The sequence below is a fragment of the Eulemur rufifrons genome, chromosome 16 (assembly GCF_041146395.1).
Source record: "Eulemur rufifrons isolate Redbay chromosome 16, OSU_ERuf_1, whole genome shotgun sequence".
Classification (NCBI taxonomy): Eukaryota; Metazoa; Chordata; class Mammalia; order Primates; family Lemuridae; genus Eulemur; species Eulemur rufifrons.
The window spans coordinates 11809091-11835245 of record NC_090998.1 but is presented as its reverse complement, the minus strand read 5'-3'; the positions used below and the strand labels follow the sequence as shown (position 1 = coordinate 11835245).

Genomic DNA, 26155 nt, shown 5'->3' with positions numbered 1-26155 from the left:
GAGATTTGTGGATCTTGAAAATAAGGACCTGCAAAGTGACTTCCTCACATCCCAGTGTCAGAGCTGGGACTGGAGGCCGGGCTTCCCACCTCCAAGTCACATTCTTGTTCCACTGCATTAAACCTTGTATGTGCTTGGTTGAAATTCAAGAGAACACTACATTCTCTAAAGAGTCTTGGTTTACTCAGAGGGACCCAAGTGGTTAAACAGGACATGGTGTTATACGAACTGAAACTTCACGGGCAGAACTCTACAAGGAAAGGGAGTGTGCTTCCATATTTCTTGATTTTTTCCTCTCTATTTGCTGTGAGAATCCACTTTCTCATGGGAACCTAAAGCTCTTAGTGTAGAGTTGTCACTGGCGCCATGTTGATCTGTTACCATGGAGATCACTCTGGCAACACACAAACCTGCCACCAGTCCAGACACACAAGTATCTCATTCTGACTCCCAGAAGGATTTCTCTACCCCTCTCTCCTACCAGTTTAAAGTTCGTGTCTGCTGGGATTTAGCTCTAAAGTCTTTGGAGTTTGACTTTTAAAAGTCATTCAAACTATGACTACTCAGAGACAAAGATGGGGGTACTGTAAAGGTGTCTCAAGATTTTAAAGCAACAAAGCTCACACATAGCAATTGCTCCCTAGGTTAGAGTTCTGAACTCAGTCATTATACTACCTGACAAAGAACCAAAATGAAAATGTGGAGGGGGAAGGACACATTGGAATTACTGCCTACCTCTTACTGATATCTGCAATGTACTGTTTACACCATACCTAGCTCATTACTGTGAGCTGTGAAATGTTAAAGCATTATTCAGTGTTAATCCCTACGAAGTCCTCCCATGTTTCAGAAACTAGAGTTCCTATCTGTGGCAGCTTGATGGCAATGCTGCCACAATCAGTCTCTAATGGGAGAGGCAAATAGACTTGACGTTGGTCACGAGTCAAAGCATGTCAGAATCACTCTGGGTCTTGTGCAAGTCCACTGGCTCATCCAGGAGTGTGTGACAGAGCTGTTACTTATTCTTTATTTGCAGAAGTCAAAAAGGCTTTCTTTCTCAAGCAGAAGAGGTTACATTTGTGCATGGGTCCTTGATACCTTTCTAGAAGGTGGCATATTTTAATTTGCCCCTAAATCCTAAGGTTACTGGAAGACAGAGGAGGGGAAGGAGAGAGAGGCTAAGGCCCGACAAAACAAGTTAATCATCAGTCTGACAGCAGCTAGATAGGACCCTCCCTGTAGGAATTCCAGGAGTTACGGAAAGAAGACTAGAACTGCCATGTTTACGTTCAGAACCCCCAGGCTTCAGGATGGGCCTGGGCCACATGGAAACATAAAGTTCTCCGCTTTCCTTGAAGGCGGGCACAGGCCCTCCAGCATCTAATAAGTGTGAAGTGAACAAAAAAGGCAGAACGTCCTTTCTCTGAATGCCCAGTGTGAAACTTGGGCCACGGCCTCAGTCACGCAGGGTCTCGATGGTGCAGGAACCCTGTTAGGCACATGAGAAGTCACTGTCAACTCCCGATATCCAAGGCCTGGTGGTCTACTGGGGGCTCTCAAGGCCAGAGGTGTCTGTTCCTTTCCCCCTTAGCTGTTTACTTAACGTTTTGCTGACCACCAGCACCTGTTTCTGAAGAGCAGGGATTATTACAGATAAGCTATAACTCAAACTTATTTATCACTTTTTTTTAATTGAAAAGATATTGAATTCCATCCACCTGTCAGTCATCTTGCCCCCTTTCATGCCTCTGCAGCTCCTGCCACTTCTCGGTCACACGATCCTCCCCCTAACCCGTCACCCTTGCCATGCTGTCCGAGTGGCCCAGCAAGAAACATGCCGAGGAGTCACAGGACCGGGATGCGGGAGCCATTCAACACCTCACCTCCCTTCTCACTTCCAAACAATATAAATTATCAATCAATCAGTCGCTCCCCCTTCCCCCCACTTCCTCACCAGAGGAGCAAAGGAACATGTTACAGGGTAGATTTGGCCACAGCATTTCAATAATACTTTCTTTTTCTCCACCTTAAGCCCAAATGGGAAATAGAGAGTAATGAAGAAAAGGAATTTTTTTTAAAGACCCCACTGGCTGCTATAGGAAAATGAAAGATTAAAGTGACATATTAACTTTCTCGACAAGAGAAGTGACACCATTTCTCCCCTTACTATGAACTCAAAATGACACCTACAGAGTGTTTCGCTACACATGCCAAGGAATAACTTAGTACTGTGAGTCTTTTATAATTAGATGCCGTCAACATCATATTTTTTCTCAGATTTTCTCCTGCGTGTTATCTGAATCTTAAACATAAGTGAATTGAAAACATCTTTTAGCCTTGATGGGAAAATAGTTTTCAAAGTCTACATCCTACAGAGAAGAAAAATGAGATTAACAATGGGAATAAGGAAGAGAAATTAATTCTGGAGCTATTTACACCACAGTCCAGTAAGTGATAAATAATACAACTTTGGACTTGGGCAACAGGACATACGCTAAAAGCTTACTTGTAAGAAGAAAGCTGATAAAATCAAACATAGAATTAAGAAGAAATGTATATTCTGTGGAGAGTTATGTCCTTGGGAGTTTTAGATACTTACCTCCTGTAATTACCATCCTACTGGGCATAGGGGAAGCTTAGTAAATACTGGCTTTGATGAACGATTACCCACGTTTTCTGTTTCTTATCCTGAGTTCGGACCCTGCTCACCTTTGTGTTTCTAGCACTGAGCATAGTGGTTCTTTAATCAATGCTTGTTGAACACAACAAGATTTGAATTTTCTTCAGAACAAGCCCAGGCAGCCACACATGATATTTCCAAGGACTTTCAGAGAGAAAAGGACACAGTCAGGCACCGGCCACTCTCCTTATCTGTCTGGAACTTGGTCAGCAGATTTCTGTCCTGATATGCGAGGGGTGGAGTGGGGTTCCAGGCCAACTTGGCCCCAGGATGAACCAGAACAGCCTCTCTTTCCAAGGCCAAGGGCAGGGATATATTTGCTCAGTTTATCACCTAAGGTCTATTATTTTGCAAACGGAAAGCTGAGGGCCTTTCTGCCATTGCAAGAGTAGGCTGACTATGAGGTTAGCTTTGTTTCTTTTTAGGGGCCTGGTATGGGTTGACTTCACTTCTAAGCACTGAGGTGGATTTAATAACAGTCAACAGCACAGATAGGCTGCTCGGAGGGGATAAAGAACACAGGCTCCGGAGCGGACAGACGTGGGTTCAAATACTGGCCCTACTGCCAACCGGTTCTATGGCCTTGAGCCAATTACTTACCATTTCTAAGCCACAGTTTCTGTATGCGTAAAGCGAAGATAATATCACCTACCTGCCAGGCTTGTTAGGAGAATAAAATTAATGAGGGCATTTATTAAAGCACCAGTAAGATGCAATACACACCCAATAAATTGTGTTTTTATACATGGCATCTAATTTTTCTGGTACCTAGGTTTTCTCAAATCAAAGCGAGAAGACTTGTTTTGAGGCAAAATTACTAATAGTCCTTTACTAATAGAAACTGAAAGAGGAAGAATAGTGTAGCAGTCCTAAAATCACGTATCAGCACGTAAAAAAGCTAATCACCAGGATCAGTCAACACTGGGCCATCACCCTGGGAGCCTATTTGGACAGGGAGATCCAGGATGGGAATGGCTGAAATCAACAATCATTCGAAATTATCCTAAGTGTCCCCTAGAGCATCTGGGAGAAGGTAAACCAAGGCCCCGAGACCCGTTCTCTTGAGGAAACTGCCATGCTCAACCCATGATCCTAGTTATTTTCATGTTGGTATTAACTCAGAACTCCCCCCCCAAAAAAACAAGTTGCCATAGCTGACATATCTGGCAAGCACTAATATTTCCTGTTTACATCAGATATACTTATAAGAAATGTCTAGCTTTTTGATGTAAGTTTCTTCATCAGACAAGCTGTTACATAGTGAGTATTTCTTCCCTACTTTTTAGAATAAAATCCTATAAACTGCAAAAGGCAAGAACCTCTTAAAATTGATTATACAATGTTAGAGTTGGACACAATTTGTTAAAGTCACAGAGTTTGATTTCTTTCAATTTTACAGATGAGCAACTGAGGTTCATAAGGTTAAACAGTTCACCCCAAGCCACAGAGAAATTGAGTGACAGTCAGGACTGAACTCTAGCCTCCTGTCCCCAAGTCCAAGACTCTTTCTGCTACATCATGTGGCCATTCTAAGCTTCACATGTGTTTACTCTCCCCCATAGAGCCCAGCCACCCTGCACACATAGAAGACCCCTAATAAACATTTGCCGGATTGATCTACAAATTCTACAATTCTGCCTTCTTAGCTTGACACTGTATTTCAGCCTCAAAAGATCCCGACAGTGGTTTAATAAGAAGTATGAAGGCTTCAGATGAGTTCACAAAGTGTTTTTGAAATCATAATCTAATCTGCTCACAGCAATGTGAAAAAGGTATTGCTAGACTCATTTTAGAGATAAGAAAACCTAGGCCGAGAGGTTAAGTGACTTATTCAAAGTTACAGTGCCAGTTGTATTAATATATGGCTAGAGCTGGCATTTGAATTGAGACAACTGACTCCAAAGCCTGTATTTTTTCTATTTCATTAACCTAAGCCTAATTAATAATGATTCTTCTCAAATACTGCGCTGAAAGATACCGCCCTCATTCTTTCTCCTAGTCCGTTCTGTTAAAAAAAAGAAATTTAGTTCCTAAGGCATCTTCATGTCGATTTCAGAAAGAAAAGAAAACAAAACAAAACGAAACATGCAGGCTGACTGAACGGTAGAAAATGATATGTTCAGGTACAAGAACACTGTCTGCCCAGCAAAGAGCCCTATAACCTTCAACAAAGCAAAGACTTCAGACCCAGCTCCCCAGACGGGAATAGCGCTTGTATTTACTGCCTGCCAGACTTTAAAGGCCAGCCTGAGGACATGGCTGCACCCCACCAACCCTCGTCCCTGGTTGCTGAAGACATCTTCGATCACTGCTTTATGTCAAAGGGGGAAGGAAAGAGGTCATTTCTGTGAGTCTTGGCAGCACGGGGCTGTCACACAACCTAGAAGGCCTCCGTGTAGGTCAGAGATGGGCGAAGCCACAAAGACAGGCAGCGAGGAACCAGCTCCAAGCTCCCCCGCCGGCTGCTCCCGGGAGCCGCTCAAGATAGAGCTGGTGGCAGCTAATGGCGGGGGTGGGAGGAAGGGAGGATGAAGAAGGCTGTGAGGGAAGGTGTGGGGGGACGGATATAATCCGGCACACAGAAACCTGTCAGGATGGGATTTATTTTTGTTCTGTGAAGGAGTATAATAGGGCTTTGCCTGCACTCTCAATAGCTGTTTTGAAGTGAACCCGGCTGGTATGTCTTTAATTTGTCATTTCATTATGAAACTGTTTCCCTTCCAAGAAGCCTTCAAGTCAGGAAGCTCTGTCTGCCCACACAGGAAATTCCTTTGCTTCAACTTCCCCAAAAAGGAAATTTCCCTCAGAAGTGAGCCCAGCATATGCCTTTGAGCAGAGCTGTTTCAAGAAACTTTGGCAGCTGAGTCCTGAAAACACCCCTGGCTTTCTGCTGCTGCCGGGATGTCGGGATAAACAGTTGGGCTTTTACCCAGAGGGTGGGGACCCCACTGAAACTGACCCTGGGCCACCTCTTCCTCCCTCTCCTTCGGTCTCTTGTGTCCCTGCCCTTCCTCCCATCTTGTGAGACACCGAGTTTTAACCCTCCGAGAGGGAACCAGTTCCTCAGCCTTCATGAAGAGACAGGCGTGTCTACATGTGCACCTGTGTGTCACCCACTCACAAACACGCACCCCACAGCCATCACGAGGCAGCGTCCACACCAAGCACCGACTCTTATTTCCCCCTCAGTCTCGCACACAAACCTGAGACTTCTGGTATCTCAAATGAAGAAGGCACAAGGAAATAAGATGGCAAATTATAGTTCCCAAAGCCCGTATGTTACCGAGGCACCTTTTATCCAGGGCGGTGGGTTTTTTCCACACATGCTTTCCCTGTGAGGATTTTAAGTAAAACACAGAGGGGGGAAAATATCTCAAACCACAGCCTTATAAAAATTAATCTCTTAGACATATTGTGAATAGCTAAGTGGTGAGAGCCCACAGCAGCTGTGCTGAAGTGAATAACAAGATACAGTATTTTATGAAGCTTCTCAGCAAAGAGGCATTAGCAGGAAACTGCCAGACTCACAGCTAAGTTTTTAATTTTCCATTTCAAATCACTTCATTTAAAAAAAGAAGAAGTTGTGGAAAGGCAACAACAGAAAGACCTAAAGCTCAAAAAGAGGGAATGGTATTGAACTTCAAACTGTACGGCAAGCAGGGGACAAGAGACACACAGAGAGATGGAGGATCTACCACGGCCCGGGATTTTCACCTTGCAATTAGGTTGTGCTGGAATGGCAGGGGGAGGGGTCTGAGCTTATTGCACTATTTATGTGCCAAGGCTCTGAAAGGAAACAGGGCGATACTTAAGGGACCAGTGAGAATCATATAGCTCACTAAAACCTGGATATATGAACCCTGAGGGTTTGGGTTGTGGTAGATGTTTTCTGTGGGGTGGCTTTAAATTTTTATTTTAGCGAGTTACTCTGTTTTTCTAAAATTTATGAAGTTTTAACCACAGTTGCATCTCAGAGGGAGACCTGGTACTATTTTTCATGTTCTTAAAGAGAATGAATGGTGTAAGGAATACGGCTTTGGCGTCTATGGGGAGGAAAGGTGTAGACTGGAAACAGTCCAATGACCTGCCTACCGCCTACCAGCTCTGTGGCTTTGGCCAAATTCCTCAGCCTCTTTAAGCTTGACTGTTCATCAGTAAGGTGAGGATAATAAAACTTAGTTCATAGGGCTGTTGTGAGGATTAAATAATATAGTACATGCGAAAAGTGCCTCCCATAAGCCCTCAGTAAATGGAAGTTATTACTCCACATGGAGAGCTGCGAAGGCTCTCTCTCCCCCAAATTACACATACCTTCTCCTCGTCACACACATATAAGCCACCCAGCCCTGGCTGCTCCTTCAGGTTCCCCGGGGGTCAAGATTTGCCTGATCACTTCAACTCAAGGCTTGGGTTAACACGCCCCTTATGCGTCTGCAAGGTCTTGGTATTATGATCAAACATATAGTCAACACAGAGGAAAAGACATTCAGTTAGAATGGTTGAAAGACTTCAGGATTCAGCTTTATACCCCCCAATTCACTACTGCTGTCACAGAAATGCAGATGACTTGCACATTCTCCAGCTGACAGTGAGCTAGAGCAGGCCCAGCTTTGCTCGGCCAAGACTGATGCTGGCAAGGTCTCGAGACCAAGGGCCGTGCATAGGAAGTGGCAGACTGCTCATCTCAGCCTCAGAGGTTCAGGTTCACAATGTTTTGTCTAAATCAAGAGGCCTGGATTTTCCATCCAATCTTACGTCTGTCTTCTCCATGGAGAGGGCCAGCCTGTAATAAAACGATGGAGCTGATTTCCAACTCTGCTCCCTCCGTGACCCTCCGTGCTGGCCATCGGCCTTCCATTTCAAAATATTCAAGAGATTTGATAAACTAACTTTCATTAAGATATCAGGGACTTGAGGTATTAATTTGCTAACATAACTACTTACTTTTACAAGTGGAGCTTTGTGAAAATAGTGCCTGATCCAAAAGAAATGTCTCTTAACAATGGAATTTCAGGCACCAGAGTAGCTCATCATGGGAGACAGTTATGTTCCAGGCACTCGAAATCACTGCAACTGGGTGACCACGTTCCCTGCTTAAGCATAACACTGACCCTGTTCATAGACAACTATAAGCTTTCTGTCTCAGGTCCACAGGAACGCTATCTGAACAATAAAAGTTGAGAAGCCAGACACTTTCTGAATCTCAATACTCCTTCAACAAACAAAGAAGTACCAGATATGAGACAGCCATACGGCTGTATGCACAATGCCAGTACCACAATACCCAGTTGTATTTCAAGTTCTTTCCCCCATCACTCGGGTGGCAGGAATCACCGCAGAAGGCTTGTGAATCGGGTATCTGGGGTCACAGCCATGAGACAATCTCAATCACATAGACTTGGATTCATCTGAAGTAAAACTTTTCTCTGCCTAGGAATCAAAAGCAAAACTTCTTTCCTTTTATTTTTTTTTTTGAGACAGAGTCTCACTCTGTTGTCCAGGCTAGAGTGAGTGCCGTGGCGTCAGCCTAGCTCACAGCAACCTCAAACCCCTGAGCTCAAGGGATCCTCCTGTCTCAGCCTCCTGAGTAGCTGGGACTACAGGCATGCACCACCATGCTGGGCTAATTTTTTTTTTTATATATATTTTTAGCTGTCCATATCATTTCTTTCTATTTTTAGTAGAGATGGGGTCTCGCTCTTGCTCAGGCTGGTCTCGAACTCCTGAGCTCAAACGATCCGCCCACCTCGGCCTCCCAGAGTGCTAGGATTACAGGCGTGAGCCACCGCACCCGGCCTTCTTTCCTTTTAAAAGATCCAAAATATATTTCATAAAAAACAAAATTTTACCTCTGATTAGGTTTTTGTGGGTCTCTGCCGTTCCTCTCAGCCCTTGATCGGGGAATTAGAGTGTGGTTTAAAAAGGAGGTTTATAACCCATGAATCCCAAGTGAGGAAAATCTCTCGGGGAATTTCTCCTTTTGTATTTTAGATTCCTAAAAGACCTTTAAATAAAAACCCAACTATCTGAGCGAATATCTGAATCATGGCCAAATGTTAAGGTCAGCAGGAGCTCCGCACAAAACACCCGCCAGAGTTGTAAATAGGGGAACAAGAACTGTGCCTGTCCAGAGAGGGGATTTTTGTGAAGTGGCTTCACTCCCACCTCACACGAGAAGTGAAAGGCGAGTGTGGGAGTCCGGTAGTGCAAGAACAGCGCTGGGGAAGGAATCAGAGCGAGAAAGGAGAGTTTTTTCCCCTACTTCGAGCCCCGCTAGTAGGAAACTGTGCCCAAGATAGATTAACCTCCCAGCCCATCAGAATAACAGGTTTGCGAACTTGCACCGCCTTAGGGCTCCTTCCGGAAGTTAGGCTCACAAAGAGCAGGAAGAAGAAAGAATGATTTTATTTCCTCAACAGGGTTGGCACCAAATCCTTTACTCCTGTTTGTTTCCCTGTGAAGAGTTCCTGATGTTGGTGACCCAAGAGCTACTTAAGAGGACAAAACAAAACCCCTCATCAGCTTTGGTCACAGATCCCTGCTGCACTGGGCAAGTCTTTTCTTCCCAATCCTACACCGCCTTTTCACAGCCTGCGGCAATGAGTGGATGATTTGAGCAACCAGTTGAGGGCCTCTATTTAGAAATAGTTTCTTGGGTGTGAGTTTTCGTGCCCAAGGGATGGTATAAGTGTCACAGATTCTCTCTGCTGGCTGAGGCGGATGGAAATGTACTTTAAAGCTCAGCATCAAAGCCTTCACTTTAGAAGCTGAAAGCCTTCGTTCCTTTGCCAACTGTGCTTTTTTCCCCCATAATTAATTAATGCAGTATTAATTGTGCATGTGCTATGGAGCCAGCTGAAGGAGGATAGTGTGGCCTATCCTGGCAGATCAGCTGGCTCTAAAAAGCCGAAAACCCCGTGGATACCACCTATAGAGGGAGAAAAATGCAGACTGTAATTTTTACAGGTTACGGGAAAGGCAAACGTGCCTGGAGTTGGGGAGGGGATTCCCACAAATCACGCAGTTGGGGTCAAGGAGATGGTGACCAAAAGACACACCTGTGCATAGTGCACCGGGCAAAGGGCCAACACACGAGACAATTCTCAGGCCAGAAGGGAGGCTCTGGGAACAGAGGAACAGGACTGCGATTTGGCCGGAAAGTCCTGGGAGCCAGCATAAGGTGAGAGTGGCAGGGACAGTCTTCAGAAGCCCTGCAAGGCCTCGGGGCTGGCGCCAGCTCTCATCCCACAAAAGCATTAACCTGATCTCAATCTCGGACATCACAGGGAAACGTCCAACAGAGCCAGCCGTCGGATTTCCATACTTCCTTGCGGAAGGGCATCCTCACAAAACAATCACAGCTAAAGTGGAGGACGGTTTCCTGCGTCATCAAAATACCACCATCTGCACTAGAATTGGATGTTGAGCTCTGGAAATTGAGGGAATGATCAAGATACTTGGCGTTTGTAGATAACGCTCTGCTGCTTATATCCCTTGTGTTTCTGTTCTAGAATTAGAGAATAATAAAATGTTTGAGCTGGAAAGAACCTCGGGAACCAGACACTCAGCCTACTTCACTGTACAGGAGAGGGAAGTACAGTCCTGTGAGGTGGAATGAATTGGTGGAAGATGACCCACGTCGTCACCACGTGGGACCAGCGCCCAGAGAACCAAGCCCCAGAAGAGCAAGCTCTGCTCCATCACCCTGCTGTGGAGTGTCCTAGTGCCAACAGCATGTGGGTAAACTAAGGCACCAAAACCTCAGGCAATTTTTCCAAGGCATGTTGGCTAACGTAAGTTATTAAGAAGTTCAGTGTTGTAATTTGTAAACTCAATAATACAATGTCCATTCAAGTATAACATCACTGACTGTTTAATATTAATAATAATCTGTGAGGTAGAGCATTTCTTTTTAAAAGAAGGAAAATCATGGACAATGTGAACCTCTTTTGACTTCACTTAGTTTTTTTTCTAACACTCCGGAATTTATACAGATACCTGAAAATATCTGGCAGAAAATACTTGGCAGACAATAGTGTGCACAGGATTGGATATGAAAGTTTATCTTCCTCCCAGTTCAAAAGATGATTTGGTTTAAATCTCTGGTTTTATCCCTTTGGGCTTTCTTGTCAGTAACTTATATAAATTTTGCCTAAAATTTTTTTTTTTTAAATCAGCCTGCTGGCTTACATTTTCTGCTTCCAACCAGTAACTGGAAGGAAACAACTTCCATCAGTTCCTAAAACTTTTAGGAAGCAACAGGGTGAAGCGAAAAACTTTAAAAAGCCTGGGTTTTGGAATTAGATGTGGATTCAAATCCTGGCCCCTCCACATACCCTCCGTGTGACCTCGGGACAAGTGATGTCCCCCTGCTGAGCCTCAGGTAGAACATCTACTTTGCAGTGTGTGCGATTATTCAGAATAATATCTATAAAGCTCCTGGAACACAGAAAGTGCTTAATAAATACTAGTGACTCTTATTACTTATTCCATACATCATTGACATAGAGATTCCCTGGAGTGGCTTTATGATCTTCAACACAGTTGGCCTCAGAATGGACCCTAAGGAGAAGCTCCTGCAAGCTAGCAGGCAGGGTACAATGACCAAAAAATACATAAAAATTAAAAAAAAATAAAAACTCATTTGCAAAGGTAAGCCACTTTGGGAAAACAAATGGATAATTAAATTCTAACATTGTTACTTCTAAAGTGGAGCTACAGAAATTGCCCGATATCCCTGTAATTGTTCTTACGATATGCTACTCAGTACCCTTCAACACTTGTTCTAGGTACTTTTTTAAAAAAATGATTATCACATCTCTCCTTATGAACCTTCACCCTCTTCAGTGAACCACTTTAGTTAACAACCCCACCCCAAGTGGAGAGAGTTCAGCCTGAGCTGAGCTGGTGAAATAAAGTGGGCCCTGCACAGCCCTGCACAGGTACCTCTTCCTTCCAGACACCCAACCTGCACCTCCTACACAGCCTTAGCTCTTTATCCATTATCTGCATCGGCAATCTGCATTTCTATTGCTGGAATCCTAGAGCCCCATTTGAGGACTACTAGTGTCCAGGATCTAAAGGAAGCAGAACTAGAGACCAATTTCAAAAGAATGGGGTTTAGCTCACCATCCAAGAAGGAAGCAGTAAATATCAGAGAAGGGTGACTAACTATACTTGGGAAGTTACAGTCGCCATGTGGCCAGAGCCAGGGCCAGTTTAAATCTCTCAAATCCTGCTCTACCCTTGCTTCAGACACGATCAGAAAAAAAGAACCCCCAAAACACTCACACATGGTACAGGCAACTGGGAATCAGAATCCACCTGCAGCAACAGTGCAACCAGTAATGTCTAAAGGTCCCTGCTAAGGTTCACCCCTGGGAAAGCTTAAGGATGAAGATGCCAAAGTCATCGTGCCAGAAACTCCCAGAGTCTGAGTTACTGATGAGGTGGAACTCAGGCATGAAGCAGAATGAGAGAAAAGATCTGTTATTTGGAATGGAAACTTTACCATATTTGCATATACTCAGCTCAACCAATGCTCTGTGATGACGAAGAGGAGGTGGGACTGACTTAGGAGGGCACAGTTCAGTCTTTCTCCTACTGCCAGCAAGTACTGCGTAGACATGTGCGAGGCAGGCCGTGGGCTCATGGACAGACACTTTCATGCCAAGAGAGAGCCCGCAGGGGTACTGATAGGTGGGAAAATCCAAAGGGAGACAGCAGAGAGGAGAAAGAAAAATGGAAATAAGGTTTCTTACTTCCTGTTGTTCCAGTCTCTACTCACAGAACGGACTGGTTCTCATTCTTTTACTTGTCAAATGGCTCTGAGTCTGCCATAACCTTTCAGTGTTGGGTCTAGAACAGAGCTGGGCCCTCTGGGCTCACATAAATAACCCACAGCACCAGGGAGGGAAGCCAATGGCTTCCAAATGTCGACCTCAGAACTCCAAGGAAATCAATCCAGAGCCCGTGACACTAAAGAGGTGGCTGTGCCACCCTCATCCTCGCCTCCCCTCACCACCCCCACGGGATCAGAGCCATTTTGTCAAAGCTTATGCTGGAGGAACTGCCTTAAATGTACACAGAGCTCCCTGCATGAAATGCGAAGTGAAAGAAAAGGTCAATAAACCTCTGGTTATATATTTTTTTTCTTTAAAAAAAAAAAAAGACATCTATAAATAGCTGCATTTATTGAAGCTGCTTCCTTATCAGGAAGCATGGAGCTAGGAATTAACGTCTGCCTGCATCGGAAATTCTTTCAGACAGCAGACCCAAAAAGGAAATTTCCCTTCCAAAGCATCCTGGTGGTTCTGCTGCGGGCTGTTTTTTCTCTTCAAGCTGTTTGAAGCAGCTAACCAGGGCCTTGTACAGCCACATGTGCTGCGAGGAAAGTAGAAAGGCTTTCAGCATTGGCATGTGAAAAGTGGAGGCCCCCAAAAGAAGGCTTAAGGGGGGACACAACATAAAATGCTGGTGGCCGGCCAACCGTGCTAGCAGTCGCTATGGCTTCGTTAAGATATGACTACGAACTACATCTCTTCCCTTGTCCTTGCCTCAACTCTGCCGGTGATGGCACGGGTGGCTGCGTGAGGAGAGGCCATTCTTGGAATGCGGATAACGGCAAAGCATGGCGGAGTCTGACGGGGCTTAGAAGAAGACCGGGTAAGGCCGAGGAAGGAGACTCACGGGTCTGGGTAAGACCGTGAAGAAAGTTCCAGACTGAGGGAGAGATGTTCCGGTAGGAAAAGGCCCTGGACAGAATGCCCTAGGGCAAAACTGAGGTCCCAGAAATCTCAGGGAAGAGTTGGAAAGTAAAGCTTATTTCCACAGTGACTTGGAGAAATCAGTCTCAATACTACGCAGACAGAACTCGAGGGCCTTTCTTTAGCGAAACAGACAAACAAGGACATGCACGCTCCCTTGGCCCCTCCAAATGGGGAAGCCACCTCCTACCCAGGCTTCACCGGAACTGGAAGCTGACACGGAGCGCCAGTGAGTTAACCTGCCGCTGCAGGCCGGGCGCCGTGCCAAGGGTTAGACATCCATGAGCTCTGATACCTCTAAGAAGCCCTCGGTGGTCGGCGTCCTTGGAAATTTGAGTCTTAGAGAGGTTAAATCATCTAATAGTAAGTGCCAGCCCTGAAATTCATGCCCATTTAGGTCTATCTGGACTGAGGTCCTTTCTACTACCACACGTTTTTATCTGGCAACTTCAAAAAGCAGTGGGCCCCTGCTCCTGGAACGGCATCCCTCCTGCAACGCTGGGGCAGCGGGCCCTGGGTGGCGGCCGCGCTTGGAGCTGGCCCACGGGGGCCTGTGGGACCAGCCCTGGCATGCTGGTTGCAGGAAGAGACTGCAAACTAAGCTCACGAGAGAGTAGAAGGGGGGGGGGCAGTAGAAACTGGTGGGGAAAAAAAAAAAAAACAAGAAATTATCCACAGGGACAAGCTGTCATCCTGACACCTCTCCCTCATCCTACTGAGAGGGAGAGGCCAGCCTGTCAGAGGTTCAGCACAAATTCATGGTCAGCGGCATCAAGGGAACCAGCCTGCCCTCCAACCCCCACACCCCTGGCCGCACAGGCTCCCAAAGCAGGGCCTCTGCTTTCGAGGCCGTGAAACTCTGCCATTAGGCTTTCTCCCAAGAAAGCTGACGGGTGACTTTGGAAGTAGAAATCACAACAGGCCCTTCACATGCTGGGTGAACCCGGACAATACTGGAGCCGGTCACCTTGTCAATCAAACACTTAACAACACCTATGTCCAGGACGGCCGCACAATTCAATGAGATGATACGTATGAAGGCATTTAGTTACTCATAAAAAATAGCAAATATTAACTATGATCACATTTGGCTCCCATTGTTGCCTCTTTCTTTGGGAACAAACATAAACGTGGAAGAGTATAAAACTGCTGCTGCAGCCAATTGGAAGAGAGGCCTTGCAGCCTTCTCACTACGCTGGTTCTGATACAGCTCTCGTGTCGCGTGGCTGTCTTGAACTCCGTTACTCTGCTGAGAAGGCAGAACAGCCGAGTGGGTGAGCAGCGAGGTAACGTTTCCAAAGGAAGGCATTAAATTCAATTATTAAACACACACAAGCAGGAGTAGTAATGTAAGAATTTTGAAAGATTCACAAGGAAAAGAAATAGAGCCAAGGAACTATTCCTGGTGTTCTAACTCTCAAAAACTCCGCACAGCTATCACGGCTATTTATTAACCCACAACATCATAAACCACAGCCCAGTTAAATATGATGAATGAGTCCTAGGTCCCTGCTTCTTAAATCATTCATTCACAGGACTTTCAGAAGGCCAAACAGACACTGCAAACTGCACAGTCTCTGGGCAAACGGCCGACTGTCAACCTATGATTAGATGTGATTAAATCATCTGAACGTGAGATGATGGTGTCTAAAAGAAATTTAGGATAGAGAAAAGACATTGAATTATTTAAATTCTGCCTCTCTGAAATATGCTTCTCTTGCTATCATGTGGCTGGGCCTGAGTTGGCCTGGCACTTCACCGGGCTGCTAGGAACACAGCACAAGCCTCTGCCGATCACCAGACTGGTTCCTCGAGTGAGGCGCCTTCCACTGCCCTCTCCGGTACCCACCCTCCCAGGGGTTTAGAAAAAGCGGCCCTTTGGGCAGGGAAGTTAAAGTCCATCCCTCACACTGCGAGGCCTCCGGTGAGAACTGGGGAAAGGCATCCTTTGCTCCCAGCAAGAGCTCTTCTCTGCTGAGAGAGTCAAGAGTGATCTTGCCCGGGCACCCTTGGGGGTCCCTTGGTCCTTCAAGTGTTTTCAAACTCCGATGAAAGGCTTATATTCCCTTTAAAGAATGGAACTTCCCCCCCCCCCCCCCCGCCCTGCCTGTTATAACTGTTGTACTTCAGCCCTTCTAGTCTCAAGCTTAAAAAAAATTCAGTACCCTCGATGGAAGAAGAAAGAAAAAAAGATGCCCTTTCCATCCTCTCAACAAACATACGTGTGTTTGCTCTCCTGGTGAGCAGGGGAGTTCTGCTGTAGGGCTGCTCGTGGGCACCACCCTGCACATCTGGGCAGTAAGTCAGACCAGGGTGGCACGGGTCTGGCCCTTCTCCCCTGGGCTCTCAGACCACCTGCCAGTCCCTCGCAAGTCCTCCCCTAGTCACTGCTTAACACTCTGCTCCATTTATCACTTTGCTTTTATCGCAAGCAAATAACAAGAAAAGGCATCACTTTCTCCTTCTCAATAGCTTGCTAATTTGTCATGCTGTGTCTTCAGCTTGGGTCTAGCTCTGCATCTGCAGAACAAAATGGTGAGAAACTCTCTGTATGAGATTCTTAAATATCATGATCTTCACCTCCCAATCCCTATCCCCAAGGATATATTTTGATTTAAGAGTGAAAGAAGAAAAAGAACTAGGGGGGAGAGGATGTATCTGGAGACCAATGGTAGGTGGTAAAAAAGAAGCCGCTCAAGGCATACCAGTCTGGTGAGTATCTCTTTAAAACAAGCAGCTAAAAATGCCTTCAACCTAGCAATACCATAAATGTCCTGCTGCTGTCTTGGCTTTCAGATTCTTCCCCGTACTTTCCATGAGCATTCCACTGGGAATTGTCTGGAATCCCAGATTAAAAGAGCAATAACCCAATTCCCTTGTTAGAGTATTTATTTTCTCTTAGGTTTGGAAACTCGGCTGGGATGCATCTCCAAGTGTGCAGCATGGCCTCAACCATCACAGGGGCTGTATGCTTGCCTCAAACAGCATTGCCAAGCAGCCGAGTCCTGGAACAGGAGAGGGAGGGGGGAAGCTGAACCTCATTCGGGAAGCCCCAGCTGAGGGCAAACAGCAAGAGCCTGGGAACCTCCACTTTCGGAGGATTCATTCCAGATGTTGGAACCAATGGTGCTGCAACAGGTCTTCTGCAGGAAAGGAATCTAAACTTAGAGTGAGCATTCAGGCAAAACCGTTACCCTGACCTGAATCCATAATCTAAGTATTGATTATACTCCAAGGTCAGCAGTAATGTGCTATAGTTCTATATTTTATAGTTATCTATGTAGAGATCCATCCATCCATTCATCCAAGGGCAACACACAAACTAGTCAACAGATAGAACAGACATAACAACAGTTAGAATAGATACCAGCCATAAACCAATGCTATGGCCACATCAGTGAATACTAAGTGTCAATCCTGAATTCATCCATTTATCCAAAAAAAAAAAACAAACAAACAAAAAACATTTATGAAACACCTACTTATTACGGTGGCATAATGGATATGAGCCTAGGCTCTGGAGTGAGGCAGAACTGAGTTTGAATCTTGACTCTCTTACTAGTTCTGTAACCAACCTTGAAAAATTACTTAAATTCTCTAAGCCCTCATGTGCAATACAGAGATAAAAAGAAGACCCACCTTATAGGTATTATTGTGAGAGTTAAATAAAATAATTTATACAAAAGACTTCCCACAGTGTCCAGCACGGGGTAACCCCACCATAAATAGTAGCTATTATGGTCGTGTGCTAGGCACGCAGTAGGAGTTAGTAAAATGCTGGTAAGCATTTCCAAAGAGGAAACTGTCTACTCAATAAAATGCTCAAGTGTTAGTATGGAAGAAACAATTGCAAGTAGAATGATGCCTTAGAAGAAAATCATAATATTTTCAAGTTAGGAAGGCTGTTACACATTCTCTTGTTCAGACACAGTGCTGTATGACAGGAGAACGGAGTGGAATGGCTGACGTGGTCAGACAGCAGAGTCCGCGCTACTTCCTGATGGCCGTCGGGGTGCTGGTGTACCTGCTTCTTTGTTCTGCCATGATAACCTCCCGTGGAGACACAGTTCTATGGCAAAAGAGCTTACACCTGTCAAGGCATCCAGAGGCAAACCAGGAATTGGGGCCTCCTTGGGGAATATTGCAAAACAGAGGAATAAAAAGTCATGAAAGAAACCTCAGCCTGTTCAGGACAAGTGTTCATAATCCTTTTCCTTCCCTCTACTAGAATTTAAGCTTCACAAGATCCGGGAGTTGTTTGTTCATTTCTGTACCCCCGGGACCTAGAAGAGTGCCTGGCACAGCAGAGGCAATCACTAACTGCACGCGGGATGAGTAAATGGATGAGATTAGGTGGTAGAAGTGCTTTGCCTGCACGGGATGAGCATGTTGTATCTCAAAGTGAGTATTCCTTTAGTGAATATGCTAGTCACACGATGATGTCCGGAGGAATATTTGCTAATACCCGGCTGCTGTTTCTTTTTCCAGTTCTGTCTGGCTCCCATGGTGCCCCCAGACATGACCTTGGCACCTCTACAGTCTCAACCTCTCCTTCAGAAGTCATTGTGGAGGAAAAGATGGCAGAGTTGGCCTGTGTCCTCTACCTTCCTGCCCAAGGGAAGCAGAAATATCTTGACTGAATTGGCGGCAACTTCACAGCAAGCTGGAGGAGGGACGGATTCTCCTGCCCCCAACTCCTTGCAGAAATCCTAGCAACGATCTCACTGTGAGGCAGAAGGGGTAAGGCAGCAATGTTTCCCCAGGAACTGCCCTCCACCGCTGCCCACATCACAGTCACCGGATTCCCTGAAGTCTCACAGAGAGAAAGGCAGAGTCAGCGTCCTTGACTCCTACTGTTCCCCGCTTTCGGCAAGCAACCTTCTGAGGACGGACGGGATGAGAGGCGAACAACCTGGGAGCATCACCAGGCCGGAAGGAGATGGAGAGCACGACCATGCCACCATTTAAGTCACTGGGAATCAACCAGGAAAGGGCCAAGGTGACACCAGTGTCCTCCCTAGCTTGGGCTTGTGCCCTCAGGATAACATGTAAGCCAGAGAATCTGGCATTTTTGTGATGAGGGTGGGAATCAGGTGATTCATTCTCCCCAGCTGCCCAATCGCATTTTATCACCCGGGCTGGGTGGCAGTACAGGAAAGACAGACAAAAAGGAAATGACAGGTGTCAACGGCTTTGGAGACTAGTATCCGCAGCACAGGTGCATGGGCCCCAGCGCTCTGCCAAATTACAGTTGAAGATTCAGACGGGGAGGTGGCAGAGGCAGGGTGGGGATGATTGGGAGAGAAAGGTGGAAATACTGCAAACTGCAGTGTCGAGGCAAAGTGGGCACAAGAGGGTGGGGTAGAGAGAGACAGAGAGAGAGAGAGAGTAGGAGGAGAGAGGGGCTAGGGAAAGGACCTGTGCTGGCAGATTAAATGAAGGGAAGAGAAGTAGCCAGCAAGGAGAGCGAGCGGGAGGGAGGCCCCGTAAAGGAAGAGCACACAGCTCAACAAAGCAGGACTCAGAAACTGAGCAAAATTTAAGACCAAAGAAAATATTAAAGGGGAGTAAGCGTGAATTTGGGAATACAGATAAACTTTGACAAAAGGAAAAAAAATCTTGCCTCCTAGGACATTTAGTTGACTCTGCTGTATATTGCACATTTCCAGATTTTTTAACGTGTCACAGTTGGGAACGAAATGAATACATTGAGAAACAAGGGACAGAAATCTCAAACTTTTCAAAGCCATTTTGGAGTGGGGGCCAAAGTGTCCAAAGCAGCAGGGCACAGTCGTGGGAAAGCGTTCTGGGGGCTCGCCCCCGTCTGGCCTGGAGCCCACTGCCCACTTCCCCACCCTGCGCCATCAAGGGTGTGTCCCTCTCGGTCCCTTCCCCGATGGCAGCGCGAACACTCACGCAGGTGCGCTGGCAGGCGGATCGAGTCTTCCTCCATCCTGAGCGCTCGAGGCACTGGAACATGAAGTGGAGTCGAGGAAGCGTAACTCGTCACCGGGCTCTCTGGAGGTGTATATGAAACTCGTTCCTGCTGTTGAAAATAAGGGCAGGAAGAGGGGAGGGGGAAAAAGACAATGAAAGCTTGGAATGGAGGTGTGGAATCCTGGGGGTGGGGAGCGGGTATTGGAGCACCAGCTTCACGAGCAATCTAGTTTGCTCTCTCCGTAGAGACGCTGTATGCATTTGGGCTATCTAATAAAACTTTGGAAAGGTTGAAAACAGGGCTTTTCTTTTGGACTCAGGTCAATAGGTGTGCACCCCTGTGGTTTGTTTAAGAGGACGGATAAAAGGGAATGAAAAAAATATCTCCAGGAGAATGGCTTAAAGGCAACTCTCTCAAAAATTACTTGCCCGGGTCACATAATTAATTTTATTCATATGTTAAAGTCACCTTTCCTCTTCTCTGGCAATATCCTCAGCTTCTAACCTAAGTATGACTCTATACTCAGATCCAATGAGTGCGAGCTACACAAGCAAAGTGATGGCTGCAAAGGTAAGTTGCAGATTTAGTTAATCCATGAGCAAGATTTTTCTATCATCTACCTATCTCACTATACAACCACAACCAAAAATACCCAACATTTAATGTTTTTCCTTCATAGCAGGGAATTATCTGCAGCACTAATGGATATCTCCTTGTTCCTTCATTCTCCATCTCAGAATCAATCATTTCCTTTCCCTCTGAAGTATTTCAGAGTTTATTGAAAGAATTATCTGAATTTAAGGGAAGTACTGTTTGACTGAAGATACTTATCAACTAACAAAGGGGTGGGGAGGGAAGGATTATTATGAGTTTTAAGTTAAAATATTGCAAATAATGGCAAGAAACCAACTATTGTGTTCAGCAGAACAGCAGCGCAATCTGCATCTCAGATCAACACAGCAAGCAGGCTGACCTGCAGCCCATGCATAAACATAACTTCCGTTAGTTTCTGTGGTTTCACTGGGCAAAGCAAAGTGGGATACACAAGGTCCAAAATAACTTGTAGGGAAAGACCGGTAAGGTGCTACTAGGAAAATAAAAATCAGGAGCAAAAGAAAATTGTAGATGGAAGTAAAGGGGAGGGGCATATTTATGTTTTGGAAAGATGATTCTTTAACATTTTACATCTCATCAAATATGCAAAGAGAAGCAGGGGAGTCCCCGGCCCTATAACCAAATTAAAACTTCTCTTATGCTCATAGCCTGGAAAGTTTGGTGGTTGTGGTAGGAAGTTTCGATTTTAAATGAATAGATACATATTGTTGTAATTTCCGAATGGAATCTCTATACCTTCCCTAAGGCACCCACCAGCAGCAACTAGGGCGGTTGGAATATTTCTGTTTAAACATACATCCTAAAGTTTCCTGGTGCAATTTCTTAATTAAGAGTAGGCACATATATCTTACATTTCATTTCTATATCAATCAAGATGTCCTGTGAAAGGTCACCCAGAGGCAAAACCTTCAGCTTCATTTTTCTTGAACTTTACCAAACATCACACGTATTTTGAGAAACTCTTAACTTAAGGATGAGTTATACTTTTTGGTGATTGCTTTGGGGTTGTTTGGGGTGAAGGAGGCAAAGACATAAACACACATATAGGAAATGCATATAAAATCTGTTTAGGGGTTTTTTAAAGTGAGATGGGCTTTTAAATGTTTCAAACATAGTCTATTTCCCTACTTTAACAAATTCTCCACACTCTGTAACCTCACATGAGCCCCTAATCCTGTTATATGCCTGGATGTCTACTGTTAACTTTATTCCCAGAACTAGTTTTCTGTTTTGTTAGGGTTTTTTGCAGAAGTGAAACTGTGGGTGAAGAAAACATTGTGCAGTCAAAGGGTCTTCAAATGGCATGGCATGAGCACAAGAAAAAAAGATAGTACTTCCTAATACGAAGACTTCTCCCTTGTAGCTAGGGGACACTCATAAGATCCTCCAGCTGGCCCATCAGAGCAAGAGGCCACCTCATCCCAGCCTCTCCCAACTCCCTCAAGGGCAAGCTGGGAGAAGCCCAGCCCTCAAAGCTGATTTTATTTCTTGGGAAATCTACCTCCAGTCTACTGACAAAAGAGTCAAGCTGGGTATCACGTTTAAGGTGTATATACTCTGACTTGCTAAACTATCATTGAGAGTCACTTCATCTCACTGTACTCTCTTTAAAAGCAACCCCTTACAGCTACATTGAAATGCCACACTTCCCCACGTGCTCTGGGATTTTATGCTGTCCCTGCCCAGCCCCGATCTACACAATTTTAGATGGAGACAACTATGCTATTTCATGATGAGAGTAAAAGGAAGGCCAGAGACAGAGACTGTGGCCCACTGATGGTTTCCACTCAGCTGAAGGACAGCATTCCACACCATAAGCTTAGGCCGGAAGCTCCTTCTCAAAGGTTCAATGAAGAGACCTGTCAGTAACGAAAGAGAGGACACCTTGACCAATCGAGGCAAAAGCAAAAGGTGCTTCTAGAGCCTTGGGCAAATTGCCAGCAGCCACGACACACCAAAGTAACTCAGGGCTCAGCAGCCAGCAGAGCACTCAGGGGACCCCAGAAAGTTCGCTCTCCAGTGCACGGGTTCCTTTCCCAGGAGAACAAAACACACACCTGGGAATCCCACGCTACAGACTTAACTCTTTTTGTGAATCCCTAGGGTCCACTCATAAGGCCCTCATTTTTTTATTCTATTGCTATAACCACACACTTAAGACCTACAGTGGTACATCAGCAGACTATCAGCAGTTAGAAAAATTAAACAAATACCAGTATCTTGGATGGAGATATCTAGACAGAGAAGCTTAAGGAGACTAACATCCAATTTTCCAAATAAAGGGAACCTCTTTACTCTTGCAACTGCTTCTCTGGTCCACCTCTAAAGGTGACTTAAATTGTCAGACAGATGAAAACCAGCAGTGTTTTATTTAACATTATGGGCGGGGAGGGGTACCAATTTCCCCAAGAGGATTATAACCACTGCTCTAATTAAAATGCTGCAGATAGTGGTATTAATGCATTCAAGTGTTGTAGGGGGAAAAACTGCCAATGTAGGTCAATGATGTGACTAAAAATGCCGTGATGTGGTTACATTATTGTTTAGATGCTGTGAAAAATAAAACATGCTGCTCTCAAATTTGCAGATACAACCTGTCACACCAACCGGCTGAACAAAAGGGAGGCATTGCAATTTCTGGGGCCAATTGTAATACCTTCGAGAAGGGTGTCAAGAATGGGGAGAGAGGAGCAGCACAAAGCTCTAGGAAGAGAAAATAAGGCTGAAAACAGTTTTAGGCAAGGGCTGAAACGGAAATTTTACTAACCATTATAGAAAGCTTTTTTTTTTTTTTTTTTTTGGTACAGAGTATGGAATGGGGTTGTCTCCTGAAAGTGTAACTACTGAAACCAAGATGATTTCGTTCCCTCTCCTCATTCCCCCAACCATGAAGGGCCAATGAAGGGTACCCATCTAATTCTGCTCATTTTTAAACTGAATGTGAGGAACCTGTGACTTCCATGTCAAACAGGTTTTTAGACATTCTGTGCTCAGTAGAAGAATAGCATTTCTCCTCCCCTCACTTCAACCCTGGCTGCATATTACAGAACAGTCAAGAAATGCTTATTATTATTATTACTAAAAAAGTCTTTCCCCTTCAAAATCATTCAATATAAAGCTTCCATAAATTACAGGGACTTCTCCTAGCACATTTACACCATTAACTCCTTGAAAGGCTGTGGGGTTGGGAAACTTAGAGCCCATGGCTAACTAAATATTAATGTTCTAGAAATAAAGATAAAGCATTTCTGGAGCTAAGGAAAACAGAAATGAATTTCGTTATACACGAAAAAAGATGATTTACAGGTAATTTCAAAGATGTCTTGACTGCGGAAGAGATGTTCTTGATTTAGGAACTTTTTCTAGAAATTGTGCCCATCCCTATAATAAATGCCAGGGTTGCCCCTGGTGATGGCTTCTGAAGCCTGTGTTGAAAGCCCTGAGGAGGAAGAGTGTCATGGACACAGAATGGTGACCATTTCCCTGGGTGACGGTAATAACGCCACAGGCACCCTTTCATCCTGTTGCACTTTGGTGTCCCAGCCTTGTGATGAAAGCCCGTGACCCGACCCAAACGAGATGGAAAACAGTAGGGACCAGAGATAGAGTGGTCATGCCGGCAATATTCAACATTTTAAGGGAAGAATCTCTTTTCCACCCTGCAGGCTTTTAGGAAAGCTGATGCTTGTACTATAGTCAACTTGTATAGATTAAATAGAAGAAATCTCTCCTATGAGAAGCTGTTTACTTAGATTTACTAAACCGAAGTCTGAAGATACAATTACTCAAGTATACTCTTCTGGATGCAAAATGATTCAAGGTGGTGATGTTGGCTTTCATTAGATAAGTTTTCATTAAATAAGCTTTCAATAACAAGCTATAACTACACATTACCAAAAAATTGAATAAGCTGAAATTTAAGCTGCATAGTTTTTTAGGTTTTTGGCATCATGGATACAAACTGACATATACCAGAACATAAAGTAACACTCTTAAAAGTCAGTTTCTTTCACTTGGAAAAAAAAAATACATTGACTATTTTGTCCACCCCAAAATTCCATGAGATAAACTTAAAAATTTTTGAGAAAGGATGTAAATGTCAGTCTTCTTTCTTATATATACAGGGTACACACAGCTATAATCAGTAACATTTTTAGAATCTTTGCAGAAAGAAACAGTATCGCTCTAGGATCTGGGGTCAGAAAGACAACCACAGGTATTCAAATACAAGTTGTGAAACAGAAAACCAGATCCATCCAGTCACAGAAGTGAAGTTAGGATGCCTTCTTTACATCCTAGAGAGGCTCCAGAAGATGTCTAAACTGGGTGCTGAGTCATGAGATTTTTACAACCCAAACGGTGTTCGGCTTTTAACATGCTTGCGGGACGTACATCAGTACTCTCAGGGGAAAAAATAGGAGTGTCCTGTGAAGATGAGGATGGGTGGGAACGTCACTACTGGTGTCTAGAGCTTCCTCCCTAGATTACCCAGATGGCCCTGTCGGCCCTTGGGGAGAAGGTGCACCCGACACATTGTACTCAACACCGATGTGGGGTGTTCCGCGTGCCCTTTCCCTAGCAGTTTATGTAGATAGTTCAGGGCCTGAAATATGTGGGTTCTTATGTAGAGCTGAAATAGACAGTCCCTTTCCTTACCTTCTTGGATGGTTACATCCTACAATCAGAAGATAGTTTGTGTCTGTCAAATGGATACAATGAAGTCAAAGCATTTCAAGTCTTCCTTTTACCCAAAACTGTGTTATCTATACATAGTGAGGTTAAAAGAGAAAGAGTGTCAGCGAGCGAGAGCATTAGCAGTAGGCCCTGCAATCAAAGGTCACTGACTTTTTGTTTCCTATGATTAAGAAACATTTCAGTATTCATCAAGTGTCAGCTCTGAGCCCACGCCTGTACTAGGCATTACAAATTATGTAAGCATAAGTCCTAGAATTTCCAGGATGGCCCCAATATTAAAAATTCTGTGTCATTTTACCCATAAATACATATGGTACTGATATAAATACTTAAACCTCTCAGAACACATGTCCCAATTTTGTTTGGAAAATATAGTCACTACAATGATCAGGAAAGAGAGCTAGCATTAAGGGAACATGTGCTATGTACTTCCCATGAAGCCTTTATTTTATTTTAGCCTCACAATAATCCTGCAAGGAAGGCATGATTATCTCCATTCCACCATGTGGAAACTGATTTGAAGACTGCAGGGGTTAAGCGACCTGTTCAAATCGCCAGCTCAGGAGATGGTACAGCTGGTATTAGGGTGCAGGCTGGTCTAACTGCACTCCTCTGAACTGCTTCTAATCAAAAGCAGAAATAAGAATCTATATTTAAGTAACACCAGCCAGTCGGCAATGACTTCACAACTTACGGGGAATTCCAAGAGATAAGTTCAAGCTTGTAAAAACTCAGCCTTGGACTAGTTCATTGCTTTGCACCCTCACTCTTCACAGAATTCCAGTGGGGTTCCTGAGGGTGACTCAACAGACCACCTAAGCCAGAAAGCCTACTTTCTTAAGCCTGTTGCCTCTCCTGAAGAGCACAGACTGAGGGTTTAAACACATTTAGCCGAAGGAAGGAAGGGGACTCTAGATGATACAGGAGAGAGGTTCTCCTGGCATGACCTCTGGGCAGGAGTCGCTGTTCAGATTCATCCAGGGATCTGTGTTAACTGTGGGACACAAGGGCATTTACAGGTTGCTTGTGCCTATGATAACTTGACCTTGTAAAGAAATCTCACCTTGGGTATTTTTGAGTAAAAACATATTACTTTTTAATCCCTAACGTTTGCTTTAACAACAACAGAAAATCATTTCCTTTACTCAACTTCTTTCCGCTTACTCCAGAGCAGCAAATCCAAATGCACAGGTGAAATAAACAGGAGCAGTGAGGAGGACAGGACCCTGACAACATTTATTGGGTGCCTATAGCTGACACAACTACCAGGAAGGAGCGGGGTCCACCTCCAGAAATCACAGTGGCCACAGTCCAAGCAAAGCCTCTCTGAGGAAGGGATGAAGGCGTTGCGGTGTATGTGGCCTGCAGGGTGGGGGGTGGGGGGGAGATTTAAGGGATCCTCGGAGATGTTTCAAATATAGGCGGACGAGTGTAAGAGAGTTAAGGCTCACTTGTGTTACC

At 44.9% G+C, this 26155-nt stretch overlaps 1 protein-coding gene across 3 annotated transcripts in view; it reads right to left on the bottom strand.

Annotated features, from left to right (window-relative positions):
• ETV6 (ETS variant transcription factor 6) overlaps positions 1–26155 on the bottom strand; it is a 221393-nt gene that overhangs the window by 109615 nt on the left and 85623 nt on the right. For 2 of the 3 annotated variants that reach the window (XM_069489514.1, XM_069489516.1), the window contains exon 2: positions 19363–19492. In XM_069489514.1, the coding sequence (XP_069345615.1) occupies positions 19363–19492 (130 nt within the window). The remainder of the gene's footprint in view (positions 1–19362; positions 19493–26155) is intronic. The other variant, XM_069489515.1, reaches the window with a different exon arrangement.